The sequence below is a fragment of the Cydia fagiglandana genome, chromosome 17 (genome assembly GCF_963556715.1).
Source record: "Cydia fagiglandana chromosome 17, ilCydFagi1.1, whole genome shotgun sequence".
NCBI classification, from domain to species: domain Eukaryota; kingdom Metazoa; phylum Arthropoda; class Insecta; order Lepidoptera; family Tortricidae; genus Cydia; species Cydia fagiglandana.
The window spans coordinates 5,442,021-5,459,957 of record NC_085948.1 but is presented as its reverse complement, the minus strand read 5'-3'; the positions used below and the strand labels follow the sequence as shown (position 1 = coordinate 5,459,957).

The 17,937-nt window shown below is 40.6% G+C and overlaps 2 protein-coding genes across 2 annotated transcripts in view; both read right to left on the bottom strand.

Moving 5' to 3' along the window:
• LOC134672988 (vacuolar protein sorting-associated protein 11 homolog) overlaps positions 1-13,466 on the bottom strand; it is a 51,675-nt gene extending 38,209 nt beyond the window's left edge. Inside the window, exons 1-7 of the mRNA XM_063530947.1 lie at positions 13,352-13,466; positions 13,037-13,105; positions 11,107-11,280; positions 10,356-10,505; positions 8,621-8,751; positions 7,890-8,037; positions 6,564-6,756 (exon numbers count right to left, since the gene is read on the bottom strand). Coding sequence (XP_063387017.1) covers positions 6,564-6,756; positions 7,890-8,037; positions 8,621-8,751; positions 10,356-10,505; positions 11,107-11,280; positions 13,037-13,105; positions 13,352-13,366 — 880 coding nt within the window. The 5' untranslated portion in view covers positions 13,367-13,466. The remainder of the gene's footprint in view (positions 1-6,563; positions 6,757-7,889; positions 8,038-8,620; positions 8,752-10,355; positions 10,506-11,106; positions 11,281-13,036; positions 13,106-13,351) is intronic.
• The window catches only part of LOC134672869 (uncharacterized), a 267,272-nt gene that overhangs the window by 199,971 nt on the left and 49,364 nt on the right, over positions 1-17,937 (bottom strand). The window lies entirely within an intron of this gene.

Here is a 17,937-nt window from a genome sequence, read left to right as displayed (position 1 = left end):
AAGTAAACAAACTTCTGTCAATGTATATTTTTATTAACAAAAACCGCAAGTTTTATGTATAAAATATTTTCAAAACACGATAAAACCGTACATAAAACCACAAAGAAAATTATATTTAACAGCATTGTTCGGTTTTGTCAGCGGGAAGAAAACGGCTAAAAGCCGACTATCGACTTACAAAAAGTCGCGGAACGTGTTTCCGCTATTCGCGGGTATTGATGTTGTATTTAATATTAAATAATTACCAATTTAATAAGCCCCCTAAGTAACTTGTCTCCGGTACATAATCGGTAAGTATATTCATTCAAAATATATTAATTTTCATAAATATGCAGGTCATTCATGATCTTTAAAATAACTTACAAATAGTCTTGATACTTGCCATTTTATGCATATTTATATGTAATTTCTTTTCAGGATTGTGCAAAAGTACCTACGGTATCTCGAATAAAAGACCGCTAAGTAGGTGACATGTAAGAATTCGTAATCTACGTGCCGGATTCAAGCACATCCAGTTCAGATGAAGATAGTTCTATGAGTGTCCCTGGTTGTTTTGAAGCTAGCTCAAACATAAGTGACATTGAATATTTTAATTCAGACTTCGATTACAAAGAATGAAACTTTTTCTAATAAAATATTTCTTTATTTGTAAGTTCGTTTACTAGGTTCTGAATAAAACTTTTTCTAATAAAATATTTCTTTATTCGTAGGTTCTGTTAGTTACGAAATTATTATTTCATATTTAGCAGTGACTTTTCGGCGAAGTAAAATATCGTGAGATGAGAGAACCGGACATTTCTCAATAAGGCCTACCTACTTATGCACTATTTTTATTAATATTCATATTTATTATTAATAATGTACACATACATTACAAGTCAAGTTTACAATGGGTGAAATATATCCCAGATAAAATTACAGTTCTATTGCCCAATTTCTACCCGATCTACCCGGTTTTAATAACTGTTGGACTGCTCAGATTAGGCAGTACATAAATGAGACTCTATCTTGTTTGGTACTAAAATTACAGTTGTATTGTATTGGGCAGATTCTTAACTAGTTTTATCAGTTTTGTCAATCGCAGTCACTTTTTAGTATCTAAAATATAAAAACAAGTGTGTTTTAAAAAGAAAACTAGTGCCTGCGCTAAATCAGAGGATTGAGTTGACGAGCCGACACCACCACCAGGCTCCGTTTAGTAAGCCGTGGTAAAAAACCGGAACAAAAGGGATTCAAGTATCATGAGCTTTAGTGTCGTACTATAATCACGTGACCAGTGTTGTCAGCATAGCAAAAACCATAAAATAGCACTGGCGCGCCCTCAAATCCCACGACTCTTCTCTTTCCGCACAGACTCTAGTAGGGTCAGTAAGGAACACAAATGTATGGAAGTGCATGCACTTTAGTCTCAGGCGATGCCGCTTGGCACGATTGTTCCTTAGGTCAAACAAAGTTGATCTGGCCCGGTAGCCAGGAGATCGTACCATGCAGACCCCCCAAGAAGGGGGGGGGGGAGGGTCGGCTCCCCAGGTCCAATCTATGCTATATTCCTTCCTAGTCTTAGCAACTAGGGCAAGTTATACATATATCATTTTCGTATAAATTAGGGACGAGGAATTCATTTCTGAAATAATTATTATGCCTTTCCATACAAAAAAAAATATTTTTTGTACAAAACATGAAAATGTTATGTCATTTTTTGTGACAATTTTGGATGTTACAATCACAGTGTGGCGATTTGCACTAAATAAAAAATTGGACGATGTAGCGCATGTATTCTTTATTCTGGAAAATATCACTTTATAGTAGGCATTCACACATTATTTTGTAAAAAAAAATAATTTATAGCGCGTGGCGGTAACAATTTCCATACAAATGGAACTATGCCCAAAATCAAAGATTAAAAATGTTTACTAAAACAGTGAATTTGACATTTTAAAAGTTTAAATATAATGTTTTAATAATTTTTCCATGCGTTTTTGCCCTTTTTGGTACAAATTTGTTGTTTTTATTTTTCTTCCACACAAACTTTCTCCCCCCCGGGGGCCCTTAAGCGTTGATTTTATAAAATTTTATTTTATTTTAAACTTAAACCTGTCGCATTTAATTGATGTTGAAAATTTCAGCTTTATATCTTCAGGGGTTTAGATTGTATGATGTCTGGAAGTAAGCAGAGTTTTGTTAGATATTATAATGTATGGGATATTATGAAATAAAATGTCTTTAGCTCAAACAAATGTAGATCCTAAACTACCGAACCTTATTTTAACCTGAACGTTTGAACATTGATTCATTACAAAAGGAATAAGTTAGTTATAAAAACAAATTTTAAAATATCTACCCTTAAGGGGGGAAATGTGGGGGGGGGGGGGGAGAAAGTTTGTGTGGAAGAAAAATAAAAACAACAAATTTGTACCAAAAAAGGGCAAAAACGCATGGAAAAATTAATTAAACATAATATTTAAACTTTTAAAATGTCAAATTCAGTGTTTTAGTAAACATTTTTAATCTTTGACTTTGGGCATAGTTCCATTTGTATGTAAATCGTTACCGCCACGCGCTATAAATTATTTTTTTTTACAAAACAATGTATGAATGCCTACTATAAAGTGATATTTTCCAGAATAAAGAATACATGGGCTACATCGTCCAATTTTTTATTTAGTGCAAATCGCCACACTGTGATTGTAACATCCAAAATTGTCACAAAAAATGACATAACATTTTTATGTTTTGTACAAAAATATTTTTTTTTGTATGGAAAGGCATAATAATTATTTCAAAAATGAATTCCTCGTCCCTAATTTATACGAAAATGATATATAACTTGCCCTAGTTGCTAAGACTAGGAAGTAGAGATGGGCGCCAGCGGGTAAATACCGGGAAAATACCCAAAACTACCCAATCTACCCGATATTTACCCGTATCTACCCAAATTGTTGGGTATTTATAATTTGTTCGTATAATTGAAGAAATTCATTATATAACTAAGATATATCAATATTATTATCGTATAAATATGAAAATAAGTTAAAATAAAGTATACAAATCACAGTCTCACAACTTTTTTGTACACAATTAATTTTTTTTTTATACCTATATACCTACTATTTTTTAAGTGTTGTCATATTTTGGTTTTGATATTTCTACATTTTATTTTATTTATCGTTTAATACAGTAATTTTTTCGTTAGGTATATGGCCAAATTTGATTTTCTATAACCAGTTTGGATGAAATTTTGTGTGTATCTAAATTGTTTGATCTCAACCACATCCCGAAAATGAGGATTCGAGAGCCTCATTAATCCGCCACTTTACCGAAAACTTGCCAGAAATCAGCACATCTTTAACGCCGTTCTTTTCGATGGGAGAACTCCAGAGGTGTGGAGTAGGAGTGTAGTCGTGCTGTTCTTCAAAAAGGGAAATAAGGCCCTATTGAAGAACTACCGACCCATTTCGCTCCTAACCCACATCTACAAGCTGTTTTCGAGGGTCATCACGAACCGCCTAGCACGAAGACTCGGCGAATTTCAGCCACCGGAGCAGGCCGGATTTCGAGGAGGATACGGCACCATAGACCACATCTTCACAGTGCGGCAGATTATACAGAAGACTGAAGAGTATAATCGGCCCCTGTGCTTAGCATTTGTGGACTATGAGAAAGCCTTTGACTCCATTGAAGTCTGGGCTGTTCTGGATTCCCTGCAGCGATGCCAAGTCGACTGGTGATATATACAAGTGTTGAGATGTCTGTACAACGCAGCTACCATGGCCGTCCAAGTCCAAAACCAGCAGACTAAGCCTATCCCCATGCATCGTGGTGTGAGACAAGGGGATGTGATTTCCCCCAAATTGTTCACAAATGCATTGGAGGATATGTTTAAAACGCTCGACTGGAAGGAACATGGTATTAACATTAATGGCGAATACATCTCACACTTGCGATTTGCGGACGACATCGTCACCATGGCTGAGACGTTGCAGGATTTAGAGCATATATGCTGACCGGTCTAGCTGATTCTTCTCAACGTATAGGTCTCCGGATGAATTTGGACAAAACGAAAGTTATGTTCAACAAATGTGTTGCTCCGGGACCTATTTCAGTACAAGGGGCTGTTCTCGAGGTTGTTCAGGAATACGTCTACGTCGGGCAAATACTGCAGTTAGGAAGGAACAACTTCGAGAAAGAGTCAAATAGAAGGATACAGCTGGGCTGGGCAGCATATGGGAAGCTGCGTCGAGTCTTCACGTCGTCAATCCCACAGAGCCTGAAGACAAAAGTCTTCAATCAGTGCGTCCTACCCGTGATGACATACGGAGTCGAAACGTGGACACTCACGGTAGAGTCAGTCCATAAGTTCAAAGTCGCTCAGCGAGCAATGGAAAGGGCTATGCTCGGAGTCTCTCTGAGGGATCGTATTCGAAATGAAGTCATCCGTCAGAGAACTAAAGTCGTCGACATAGCCCACCGGATTAGCAAGCTGAAGTGGCAGTGGGCCGGTCATATTAGCCGTAGAACCGATAACCGTTGGGGTTGACGAGTTCTCGAGTGGAGACCGCGCATCGGCAAACGTAGAGCGTAGGACGCCCTCAGACTAGATGGAGCGATGATCTTCGCAAGGCGGCCAGCAAGAGCTGGATCAAAGTTGCCGCAAATCGTGCTCAATGGCGTGCAATAGGAGAGGCCTATGTCCAGCAGTGGACGAGAGTAGGCTGATCATGATGATGATGATGAAAACACAATATGTACCAGTAGGTGGCACTGCTATCGGTATATATATAGCCAATAGTCTTTTTAAACAATCCAGGTACCGGTTGAAATATACTTACACAAAATTTCATCCAAATCGGTTTCAGCAAATAATATTAGGTGATATACCAACAGCAGCGCCACCTACCGGGTCCAATAGTGTTTTCAAACAATCCAGGTACCGGTTGAAATATATACACAAAATTTCATCCAAATCGGTTTCAGTCAGTAATTTAATATTAGGTGATATACCGACAGCAACGCCACCTACCGGGTCCAATAGTTTTTCAAACCATCCAGATACCCGTTGAAATATACATATATAATAGTCATATACACAAAATTTCACCCAAATCGGTTTCAGTAAATCGAATTTGGCTATATACCGATAGCAGCGCCACCTACCGGGTTTAATTGTTTTTCCCAACCCTTCAGGAACCCATTGAAATATACACACAAAATTTTATCGTTATTGTTCCAGCCGTTTAGGAGGAGTAGAGTGACAAACACACGTATTGTAGAACGTATGTTTAAGATATTAAACATTTGTCAATTTTCTTAGTCAATACAAATATTATACGTTTTATATAACTACATGAGTATCAAAAAAACTGTTATTTGCAATATCTCCATTCAATTTACTACTCCGTTTCCAACTTTTATTTATACCCACTCATTTGGGTAGAAAAGGTAAATACCGGGTACATTGGGTAAATACCCGATAAATACCCGAAATCTACCCCGGGTATTTACCCGCCGCCCATCTCTACTAGGAAGGAATATTGCATAGATTGGACCTGGGGAGCCGACTCTTTCACCCCCCCTTTTTGGGGGGTCTGCATGGTACGATCTCCTGTCTACCGGGCCAGATCAACTTTGTTTGACCTAAGGAACAATCATGCCAAGCGGCATCGCCTGAGACTAAAGTGCATGCTAAATGACCTTACTGACCCTACAATAGAGTTAGGAAATAAGTGTCAAGGTAAGAAATAATCCTTAATAAATTTTAAACAAAAAAGGTTATATACAACTTTTTAGTAAGACTCACCATATTCATGTTTAACTTGTTGAAGTTCATTATAAGTTAGTACGTGATAGTACTGAAAAAAATCTTATACGGAAAATAAGCTTGCAAGGTTATTGTCCTGTATGATTTCTTTTAGTACTATCACGTACTATGTTATATTGATCTTCTGCAAGTTTTTCAACGGTTAAATTTTGTCGAAGTTCATCTAGCCATAACATGAATATGGTGCGTCGTATCAAAAAAATGAATATAACCTTTTTTGTTTAGAATTTAATAGGGAACATTTCTTTCATTGACACTTTTTTCCTATATTGTATACTTTCCCCAAAAAACAAAAAAAACTCCCAACCGGGACATATTTATGCTAAAAGGGGGGGAGGGGGGGGTTGCGTCAGGGGGAGGGGACGGGACGCTAGCCTGCGTAAAGCACCATACCCAAAGGTATCATACTACATTCATAGAATGCTGGCTATAATTAGTTTTTCGAAAAACACAATTTGACCGAATCATATTATGTCTTTATGGTAAGCGACCAAGTGGTACCTTTTTATTGAGAACGTCACATATTTCGTGCGTGCTGGCAAAGATGTGTTCTGTTTGGTATTTTTTTTCTGAACCCGCATTTTATTTTTCAAGAGCTGAATCAAGTTTAAATTGACACCTCTATGGCTGTCGAATCTCTAAACTCTCTAAAACTGCTATAAAATTATCGTTCTGCTTATATTTAAAAAAATAATATTAAATCTAAATAATTAAAAAAATATCATTTAATAAGATAGTAGCTCACCTTCAAAAGTTTTTTCGAAGACAATAAATTTATTCTGTATATCCAGTATAGTGAGCCGGTGGGCCGGCGCGGCCCCGTGCTTGGACGCCGTGGTGGTGATGACCAGGTAGCTGTGGAACCAGTCCAGGCGGACCTTCTCGCCCTCGATGGCGTAGCAGGGACCGCGGCCTTCGCTCGTGTAGCAGAAGATTGCCTGGAATATTCAGAGATTTCAGAGTAATAAAAAAAAGTTTATTCAAGTAGGCATATTATAATGCGCTTATGAACGTCAAAAAAAGCTACACCGGCTCCAACCCTACACCCCTGCCTCGAGAAGATTTAAATCCCCCCTCAATTGGAGGAGGGTATCCCAACGGGCAACTTGGAGGAGGGTATGAAGGGTATTAACGCATTCACTGTCAGGGGGCGTGGCCTAGGAGCAAACTTGTATGACGGTGAACGCACATGTGCGTCGGGGGCAGTGAATGTGTTAAGGTTAACTTTAATGGCCATGCGAGGAAAGCATCGTTGAGGAAAAGCAAGCGACGGCAACTCATGGCATTTTTTGTCGTAGCAAACACAATTTTCATACTATTAACCGATTCGTTGCGTGTTCCATTTTCGAAAACTTTTGTCTGTGGCGCGGAACAATCATTTCATGACAAGGCAGCCATGCCATGCGCCATAGAATATGATGACACTGCTCCCGTGTCATACGCCACACGTAAAAAACATTGATGACACGGCAGGCGTGTCATCAGCCCCGAACCGGTTAACAGACGTGATCTGTTAATAACTAATGTGTCCAGGTCCGTCAGGCCAATTGTTATTTACGGGATAAACCGGGATAAACGGGAGTCTGCTAATGACCATGGGCAGACTGCCCAGTGCCCACCTCCCCTCAAAACCATGGCGTAAACTTTATTAGAATGCATGAAGGTTTTAGAAGGACTGGGTAGAGTGAGTCAAAGACTCCGTTGACTGGTAATCTTAGACTGATTTATTCAATCATACCTACGCGTTTTATACATCCTGTTATCTTTACATCACACCTCTAATCTGCGGCTATACGGACATTATATCAACTACTACAGCGCGTGCTCCAACCTATACTAAGTTATCGACACGCGCTGATTATATTATGCTGACCGCCATAAAGGTTAACTAATAAACTACAACCATACCCTGTGAACGTCTTTGTTGGTCAAAGGATTAACCTCCTAAGACCCAAAGTCATTCTTGCAGTTTTGAATTTGGAACCTTATTTTATTCTATTATAGTTCAAAATTCGATTTCAATTTGTTCCTTTTAAAGAAACTCAGGACTTAAGAGGTAGGTAGTACTCACGTCGTCCGTGGCCACGGTGAGGCGGTGCCTATCGTGCACTGAGCAGCCGGCCAACGCTCCCTTGCTGTCTAATGTCACGCAGCGCTCTGTGCCTAGCCAATACACCAACACACTGGCGCGGGACACCACGAACAGTTTGTCTGCGCCACTGGAAATTCATATATAACATAGTAATATTAGCGGTTTATGACAAATACAGAATACATTGTCGGTCATTATCGCATTGCGATTGCATATTCAGTTGAAATAAGTTTTATTAAATATATTAAGACCGGGTCACTCACGTACGAGCGTTTTCGAGTTTTCGACTTAAAATACGTGAGTGACCCGTTCTTAATATATTTAATATCTGTACGTGTCTCACGTTTCAAAATTGTAATTAAAATTGAAATGTTTTATCATAAAAATCTTGCATTTATTGCCGACTATACTTTTCATTCAACAATCGTCTACTAGTCTTTGAGACGGAGTATTTACCAAGGCTCAAAACCGGTTTTTACTTCATACAAAAAATACCGGTACAATTACGTTATTTTTAGTACTTTGGTTTATTATTTCATTTTAAATGTAATAATACGAAGTTATTACCTACCTAAATACATGATTCAGTCCTACGTAAAGATATTTTTTTTCAAAAAACCGGTTCCCGAGCCCTGGTAATGGCTTGTGAAAATAGATCAAAACATGTTCCATCATTCCATCTTGATGCTTCAAAGGCTAAGAAAGCTTACCTGAAGGCGAGGCCGGTGATGGGGCTGGTTCCAGAGTCCATGAGAGTCTTCATCTTTCCGGAGCGCTGACGGGCTATGTCCCCTCGGTATAACGTTACTGAACCATCTTGGAAGCCCACAGCAAGCAGGTTCTGCACGCAAAACAATATTTTTAAAAACTAATTGTAAATGTATACTATGTCTATCAGCCACTTTCAAGCAATGACTGAAAACCGGTATTTGTTTTATACAAATTAACCGGTATCAATTACGGTATATTGGTTGTTTATGTATATATTTGCATTTCAATTAGATAATGGCAGACAGACTTTAACCAGCGGCGTGCCTGCTTCATCCTCCTGTACAACATGAACATGGGTTATTAAATTGTACAACGGGACTTAATTATCTATTTAACACACGAGTCACATCCCTAGTGCGAAACGTTCCAACTGATAAACAAGACCGTGCGGGTAGTTCGAAAAACTCGCGCGGCTAGAAGATGTTGGTGTCAACTTTAGCCATTCTTCTCCGAGACCACGGGGATAACGCCGTCCTCGAAACGTCGGAGGCAAATCGTGAAATTTTAAATCAGTGTGATCAACATGGATTGTTCACTGTTCAGTCACCACACCAGTCCACTCGCACGCATGTCGGGTTGTCGTGTCGGTCGCGGCGTGACCAGTCTCATACTTTCACCAGCGGCGTGCCCGCTTCATCCTCCCAACATGAACACGGGTTGTTCACACCAGTCCTACGCTACCCACCTTGTTGTCATGCACGGCGAGCGCGGTGGCGGGCGTGGCGCGCATGTGTGAGGGCACGGCGCGCGAAACTCGCACGCATGTCGGGTTGTCGTGTCGGTCGCGGCGTGACCAGTCCCATACTTTCACCAGCGGCGTGCCCGCTTCATCCTCCCAACATGAACACGGGTTGTTCACACCAGTCCCACGCTACCCACCTTGTTGTCGTGGACGGCGAGCGCGATGGCGGGCGTGGCGCGCATGTGCGAGGGCACGGCGCGCGACACTCGCACGCATGTCGGGTTGTCGTGTCGGTCGCGGCGTGACCAGTCCCATACTTTCACCAGCGGCGTGCCCGCTTCATCTTCCTGTACAACATGAACATGGGTTGTTCACACCAGTCCCACGCTACTCACCTTGTTGTCGTGGACGGCGAGCGCGGTGACGGGCGTGGCGCGCATGTGCGAGGGCACGGCGCGCGACACTCGCACGCATGTCGGGTTGTCGTGTCGGTCGCGGCGTGACCAGTCCCATACTTTCACCAGCGGCGTGCCCGCTTCATCTTCCTGTACAACATGAACATGGGTTGTTCACACCAGTCCCACGCTACTCACCTTGTTGTCGTGGACGGCGAGCGCGGTGACGGGCGTGGCGCGCATGTGCGAGGGCACGGCGCGCGACACTCGCACGCATGTCGGGTTGTCGTGTCGGTCGCGGCGTGACCAGTCCCATACTTTCACCAGCGGCGTGCCCGCTTCATCTTCCTGTACAACATGAACATGGGTTGTTCACACCAGTCCCACGCTACTCACCTTGTTGTCGTGGACGGCGAGCGCGGTGGCGGGCGTGGCGCGCATGTGCGAGGGCACGGCGCGCGACACTCGCACGCATGTCGGGTTGTCGTGTCGGTCGCGGCGTGACCAGTCTCATACTTTCACCAGCGGCGTACCCGCTTCATCCTCCTGTACAGCATGAACACGGGTTGTTGTCCACACCAGTCCCACGCTTCTCACCTTGTTGTCGTGCACGGCGAGCGCGGTGGCGGGCGTGGCGCGCATGTGCGAGGGCACGGCGCGCGACACTCGCACGCATGTCGGGTTGTCGTGTCGGTCGCGGCGCGACCAGTCCCATACTTTCACCAGCGGCGTGCCCGCTTCATCTTCCTGTACAATTATTATTCAATATGTCTATCAGTACAATAAGTAGTGTCCAACCAAAATTTCGGTATCGATTTCAGCTGCTTTTGGCGTAAAAATTTAGTTTCGGCCGAGCCAAAACATACAATATTATACTTTCGAATCCAGTTAGACTAGTTTTCTATAATGATTAATTCTATTTAGTCTTTCTTATTAAAATTGCCATGCCACCTGCACGAAGCGGGGGTGAGCACTTATAGTAAGGGAAAAGTATCGTCTATAAATTATGCCCCCTAGATTCCGAAGTCTATTCATAACTATATAAAAAGAAAGGCCACCAAAATATTATTACGGTATAGGCATTATTTAACAAACAGCACATTAATGTGGTACTCCAGGTGCAGTACTCCAGGAGGACACTCAGACGAGGAATTTGGTTGAGTCTTTATTGCAATGCACCATAACGTCCATAACAAATATCTAAAACTGATATGTTCTCCTGCAATTGAAGTAAACAACCACCATCTACCAAGTCAAGTCTCCTACACTCTCCCCTACCTCCTAGCCTCGTAACTGAAACCAGCAAAAAGTAACGTTCATGATAAAAAAATAACACAAGAATACTCACCCCAATAGTGACCAACAATGGGTCATGAGGCAACTGCTGAGCGAGGGTGACCCTGAGTTCGTACGCTTTGAAGAAAGTGATATTCCAGGAGCGGGACACCAGGTGGGTCCAGCCCGTGCTGTCACACAGCACCACATGAGAGTTGCCGCTTGTAGTTGCAGTTATTGTTGTATCCTACAAATCATTAAGAGAATAAGAATAATTTATGATTTACTATCATTAGGTACAAATGGAAAATTGTCCACTCGAAATTATATGTCAAAGTAGAAAAATTACAATTTAAAATACATCAACTAGGAAAATTGTCCATCCAGCATAATGTCGAAAAAGAAATATGTCCAATAATAGAAATGTCAAATATTATACAGGTCGAAAATATGTGTCCATTTGTATTTGCATACACTGAAAATCATGACCAGGTTTACAATGCCATAGTCATGGAACTATTAAAAGAAATGACTATTTTCAAAAAGAAAGTTTTATTTTAGTATAAAATATTATTGTCATCTACATATGTCAAGACATTAATATGTTAGGTAGGTACTGAATATATTTAATTTTGCTCATAATTTATAATGGACAAAATTCCATTCTGGCTTAATTCATTTATGACAATTACAAATTTGGTTAAAAATGTTTTTGAGCACAATTACATTTTGACAAGATTCAAATTGGACACTATTACTTTTGATCCAACTTCAGAATGGTCATTTCAAGTGGACGATTTTCCATTTGTACCTAATGACAGTAAATCGTCTGAGCTAGGAATATAATCCTGTATCTCAGGCAGAGATAATATACTAATTGAAAGAACAATAAAACAAATGAAAATCATGAACATAGAGACATAAATAGGCATTAAATTATCTTACACTTACCCACCCTCTCCCTCCCCCTCCCCTCTTACCCTCCCCCCCTCCGCCCTCTTATCGTACCCACGTGACGTGAAGAGGGGAAAAAAATGGAAGAATCTGGAAGAGGCCTATACCTCTTAGGAGGGTTCTGGTGTAACTTATGTTACAGAGGAATTAAGTTATAACCCAAGATTAAGTTTTGTTACCCAGAAATAATAAAGGCTTTTACAATTAACAGTACCAACATATTGCTGTGTCAGTGTCTGTAATATAAATAAATAAATAATAAATAAATATTATACGACATTCTTACACGGATTGACCAAGTCCCACAGTAAGCTCAAGAAGGCTTGTGTTATGGGTACTCAGACAATGGTATATATAATATATAATATATAAATATGTTAAATACATAGAAAACAACCATGACTGAGGAACAAATATATGTCATCACACAAATAAATGCCCTTACTGGGGTTCAAACCCAGGACCATCGGCATCACAGGCAGGGTCACTACCCACTAGGACAGAAAATATTGCTGGATCACTTTCAATAAATTAATTCAATTTTGTTACCAAACTTGGTTCACACTTATTTCAGCGATTCAGTAGGTATGTCTATAAATTAAGATGCCATCCAGCAATTTAATTTCATGTAATTTTCAATAGTTGTAATAGTTGCTAATGTCATCAAAAGAGGGGAGAATCTTTGAACAATTGAGGCCAATTACCAAACATAGCTATTTAAGGGCCCATTTAGACGAAGCGAGAACTCGCATGCGAGTTTCATTACATTGCGGTTTTTGATCGGTCGGTTGATTTGGACGTAACCAACAGTCTGCAATGTAACTAAAATCGCATGCGAGTTCGCGCGCCGTCTAAGTCAGCCCTAAGACAGACAAAAGTGTCACAGACAGGCCTTTGCGTGCTACAAAGATAAAAAATATAAGACATACATAAATATATGACAAAAAGACATGGAATGTAATATAGTTAGAACATCAAATGACTCAGAATTTAACTGAAGAGGGAGGACAATTTATATATTTGTAATAAATCAGATGTAATCAACTTACTTGTAAATTTTCTGCCACTTTTCCATTGTCGATTTTTCTGTGTACATCAAAAAACGTAAAACGACGCCACTGAAAAAATACAATAAATCGTTAAAAAAATGTATTTGTTAGTATAAATCAGTTTGGCTCATATCACGACGGATTATCTGGCTTTGTAACTGAATTATTATTCATTTTAACGTAGCCTTAATTAGCAAAAGCGGGCGTAATCGTTTGACTGATTTGGCTAGATACTATGTTAACAAAAACTTTCATGTTTTAATACCAACTACAGCGAAGATCTACTCTAGCGAACTTTAGTTAGAAATTTCATACCTCTAAGAACGCCATGGTGTTTGCTTAAAACTAAATAATTTGCATTATATTGTTAGCATAATTATTTATAACAATAAATGAATTTCTGTGTATCCTCGTCCGGATGTCGTCTGGGAACCTTATCAACAACTGTCAATGTCAAAACTATCAAACGTCATGTTTTGAGCTGTTCGAGCTACAAGTTTCACGGTCTTACTCACGGTCAAACTTTTAATTTTATAAAAAAAATGCTATAAGGAATAGAACATTACTACTTAGTCGAAAAAAGGGCGGGAAACTTCGGTCGCGGTGGACGCTGTTTTCGTAACTAAAGTTTTGAAATTGTATTTTTAAAAGATTGAAGTCTGTATTTAGTGTATTTAGATTTAGCTTTAGTTTTTAATTTTATTAAGTAGTTAGGTGTACATTATAGAGGTAAGTGCTAATTATGGGATGGCCAGACCCCCGACCCTGGAGGGAGGAACGATTCCCTCAGGGTCGAAAACACCAATAGATATTTTAATTTCTGCGATAGTCATCGATGGATACTGATGCGTCAGTATCAAATACTACGGACGTAACTTTAAAGAGAAAAATTCTTACACGGATGTGTACCAATTCTAATAAAAGAAAACGCAAATCTGGGTCAGCCAAGAATAAAAGTACAGATTGTGTTTGAGCTGCTGGAACTAAATTAAAAGAGAATGCTACTAATCATCCACAGCCACAGCCAACAGTAAAACCGAATCCCATTGTAACCTCGAATTCTGAAAATACAATAATTAATAATAACTCCCCACCTACTCATGTGCTTGTTGGTCGTGACCAATACCAACAGTCTGAAATTGCACCTTTTGTTGTACATGTTCAAATAGAAGCTACCAGTGATGGCACAACTCTCCATCTTATCACTTTTGGTCGTCTTATGCGACAAAATAACATTCAAGGTGTTGAGAACGGCAGTCTAAAGAGAATAGGCAGAAATAGAGTCAGTATTGCATTTGCTACATACGCTGATGCTAACAATTTTTTAAGTAGTGACAGCTTAGGAAATAACAAATACAATGCTTTCATCCCAACATTCAATGTCACACGGATGGGAGTTATCAAAGGTGTACCACTTGAGTGATGACGAAGTACAGACTTCTATTAACCTGCCAATTGGCTGTGGGCCAATTACAAAAATTAGAAGAATAAAAAGGAAAATTGTTGTCAATAAGCAATAACACTACTCAATTTGTGAATACTGGTACCGTTATGCTTACTTTTGATGGGCAAGTATTACCAACCCGGGTGTACTCTTATCCGTATTTCCTAATTCCTTGTGTCCCTAACTTTTAATAGGTACCTTCACAACTTGACATTGGCTAACGTTCCAAAAGCCATCATAGAAAAAAAAATACTAGTCAGTAAATAAAGCAGGTTAATTTATCCTAAAATGTTGCATAAGTAATTTTTCCATGGATTCAGCCCAAAGAATACAATACTACTACGAGATTCAGCCCCTATGTGCGTTGCGCATGAGGATTTATTACATCGCTGCACTTTTTGCTTCTTGCTGCTACGCTAAGAGCGGCAGAGAAATAAAACTCTCAGCAGAAAGGGTCCGGAAACCGGATACTTATACTAGCACAACAACATTATACTATAAAGTACGGAACACTCGAGTCCGACTCGCACTTGTTCGGTTTTCTTCTTTCAGATGCAAGTGTGCATTACAATTTATCACCAAATAGCATGTTCACGAGATATGGTAGTTCAAGACTGTCCAAATTCTCATTGAGTTCCGCAATGATGTGAGTGTACAGCTGATGAAGGTTTCTCTTAATAACCACATATTTTACTGACGATAATCCGTCTTCCTTCATTTTTCTTTTCACCCCTGACAAGATTTGCATTCTGGAAATAGAAACGAAACGCAGTAGAATTCGAAGCCCGGCCAGGGATGCGAATCTCCTCCTTTGGAGTGACCCCCCGTGAAACTTCGGTTTTGTGGGAAGTTTACTTTCTGTACGGTAGTACTATTAATTATTCTGTAGCCTGACACACGTACAGAAATTTTTCGTACGGAATGACATGTGCAAGCGAGACAGGGCTATGCATTTGTAGAGCGACGTCCCGTTCACACCTGTCATTCCGTACGGAACCTGAATGAAAATTCCGTGCGTCTTCGGCCAGCATTCCGTGCGTAGGATGAGTTACGTTTTCAAGTATGAACACTAGCAGGTCATGTGATATGCCGACGCCCTTGTAATATGCCATTTTACAGTGGTCCCTGGACTGACAAGTTCTGTTGGCCAGACCAAACCTAACAAACCAAATCAAACTTTTGTTTTTCTAACCTTTTTGGGTTGTGCAGTGCTTTAGAGTGGTTGATCATAATATACCGAGCTACGGACATATTGTAACGTGTAATACGGTAACCCATCATCCATAACCTGTAAGAATGAGAATTAGAAGATATAGAACGTACAGTCGCTATCAGATATAGGTAAGTAGGTATAAGCCGCTAAGGCGCTCATAAATAAATATCTGAACACGCCTCTATTGTCAGGGCGCCTTACCAACCCCGAAATCGCGAAAAAAAATTAGCTATTTCATACATTTTGGCTGGTCCATTTTCTATGATTTTGGCTGGTCCATTTTCTATGATAATTTTATTTTTCGCGATTTCGGGATTGGTGCCATAGTAAAAGTAGCTTAGTACCTAGGTATAATATCAAAACCTCCCTAGCAATGGGAATTCAGTTATTTTTTTAGCCACTGTGTATTTGAGTCTGTGCGGAAAGAGAAGAGTCCTGAAATGTTTGGGGTCCCAATATACATTCTACGACTCTTCTCTTTCCGCACAGACTCTAAAAACGCCTGAGCTTCTTTGTATATACTTTTCCCGCGTAGAGGTTTTAGAATGTGTGAGTCAATTTACTATCCCGATTTAGGCAACAACGTGACAGACTTTCTAACTCGCAGTCTCTGTTTTGTATACCTATCGATGACGCGAAAACTGCTACAAGTGTGCGCACGCACTATAACAGAAACAATCTTGATCACTTGATCAGTGGCGGAGTAGAACCAAAAATTAATGAGGACATGGTACATTTTGCCGATTTTGCGAGGCCCCCTGGTGTTCAAACTATAGGTACATTGTGGTTCCAGCCCAGAAAATCGCGCGGAACAAAAGTTAGAACATTCGGCAGAATCCTGAAGTATGGGTAGGACGAGGATAAGCAATATTTATATGTATATTGACCTGTGAAACATATCGTCGTCCTCGCCGCCCCAGCCCCAGTATCGGTTGGAGAACCCGTTGACTTTCTTGAATTGCTCCAACGTCATAGCTGTCACACCGCCAAATGTCTCCTCATACGGTAGGCTGAAAGAGAGATCAAAATTGGTGGCTATTGCGCGAAATATGACACACCGACAACATATGCAGAATAAGTAGGCACGATTAATAGCGAAGCGAAGAAAACCATTAAGTGCTTTGAGGAATGTTCTGATCAATCCTTGCCGCTTAATTCTTTCTGCCATCGCTATACACAACATTTGATTCAGCCATCAACTCGCCACACCAAAAGTACAGTAAGTCACATCGAAGTTTTGTAGCTATTGGTCACACCGCAAATCTGTTCATATTCGTCATCCCGTCCAACAGTTTTAACTGACAAGCAGGATAAGTACCTAAACATATTTATTTCACTACCAGTGTTTCTTGCCCTTCTGTCCGGCTGTACCTAAAACGTAGTCTTGGGTCATGTACAATAGTTATTTACGATACAAGTAAGAAAAAGAGGAAATTCGAAACCAGTGGCGATAAATTAAAACACGACCGAAGGGAGTGATTTAAATTGACACGAGTTGCGAATTACCTATTCGCACGTGTATCGTACAACGTTTTACAGTACATATGGCCCTTAAATGCATTTAATACATATTAAAAACCTTTAGAATAAAACAGATTAAACATACAAATTATAAACTAAAATAAACCTAAGAATGAGTAAAACTAACTTAACAAATTAAATATTGCCCCCCACTCTGATTGTCTCCCGGACCAAATGTGCCATAAATACTGGCGGCATTACCCCGCTGAATGGCCAGTGATATTTGTTGGACAAGGAAAGAACCAGAGCGAGGGTCGCAGCCCCTATCCCTTAAACGACGCCCTATATCCTTAATAAAGGCTTTGGCCTCGGCACACCAAGGTCCCGCCGTCTCGACGGCAACCGGGACAAAGTCGTACATTTGTTCAAGGTTCGCGTACTTGCTGTGCTTCAACCTAGCAGCAGTTTCAGCCGCTGCACCTGCCTTGTTCACCGTGCGCGTTAGATGAGTGGGTGCAAAAGTACTCACACACGTGGCATCCCAAAGCAAGCTGCGGCCCTTCGCCCAAGGAACAAGTGTAAGACCATCCGGTCTCTTGCCGTCCAAACGACTTAGGCCCTGGGGCTCCATGATACATGGGACGTTCGCCAACACCAAAGCTCGCCTTATTAATTCGTTGATGGCGCAGTGCCTAGGTATCCTGCCCACACACCGCAAGCAGCTTAGCCCGTGGTGACCATCCGCCTCCACCATTGCCCCGCACTTACACTGATGTGGTTCGC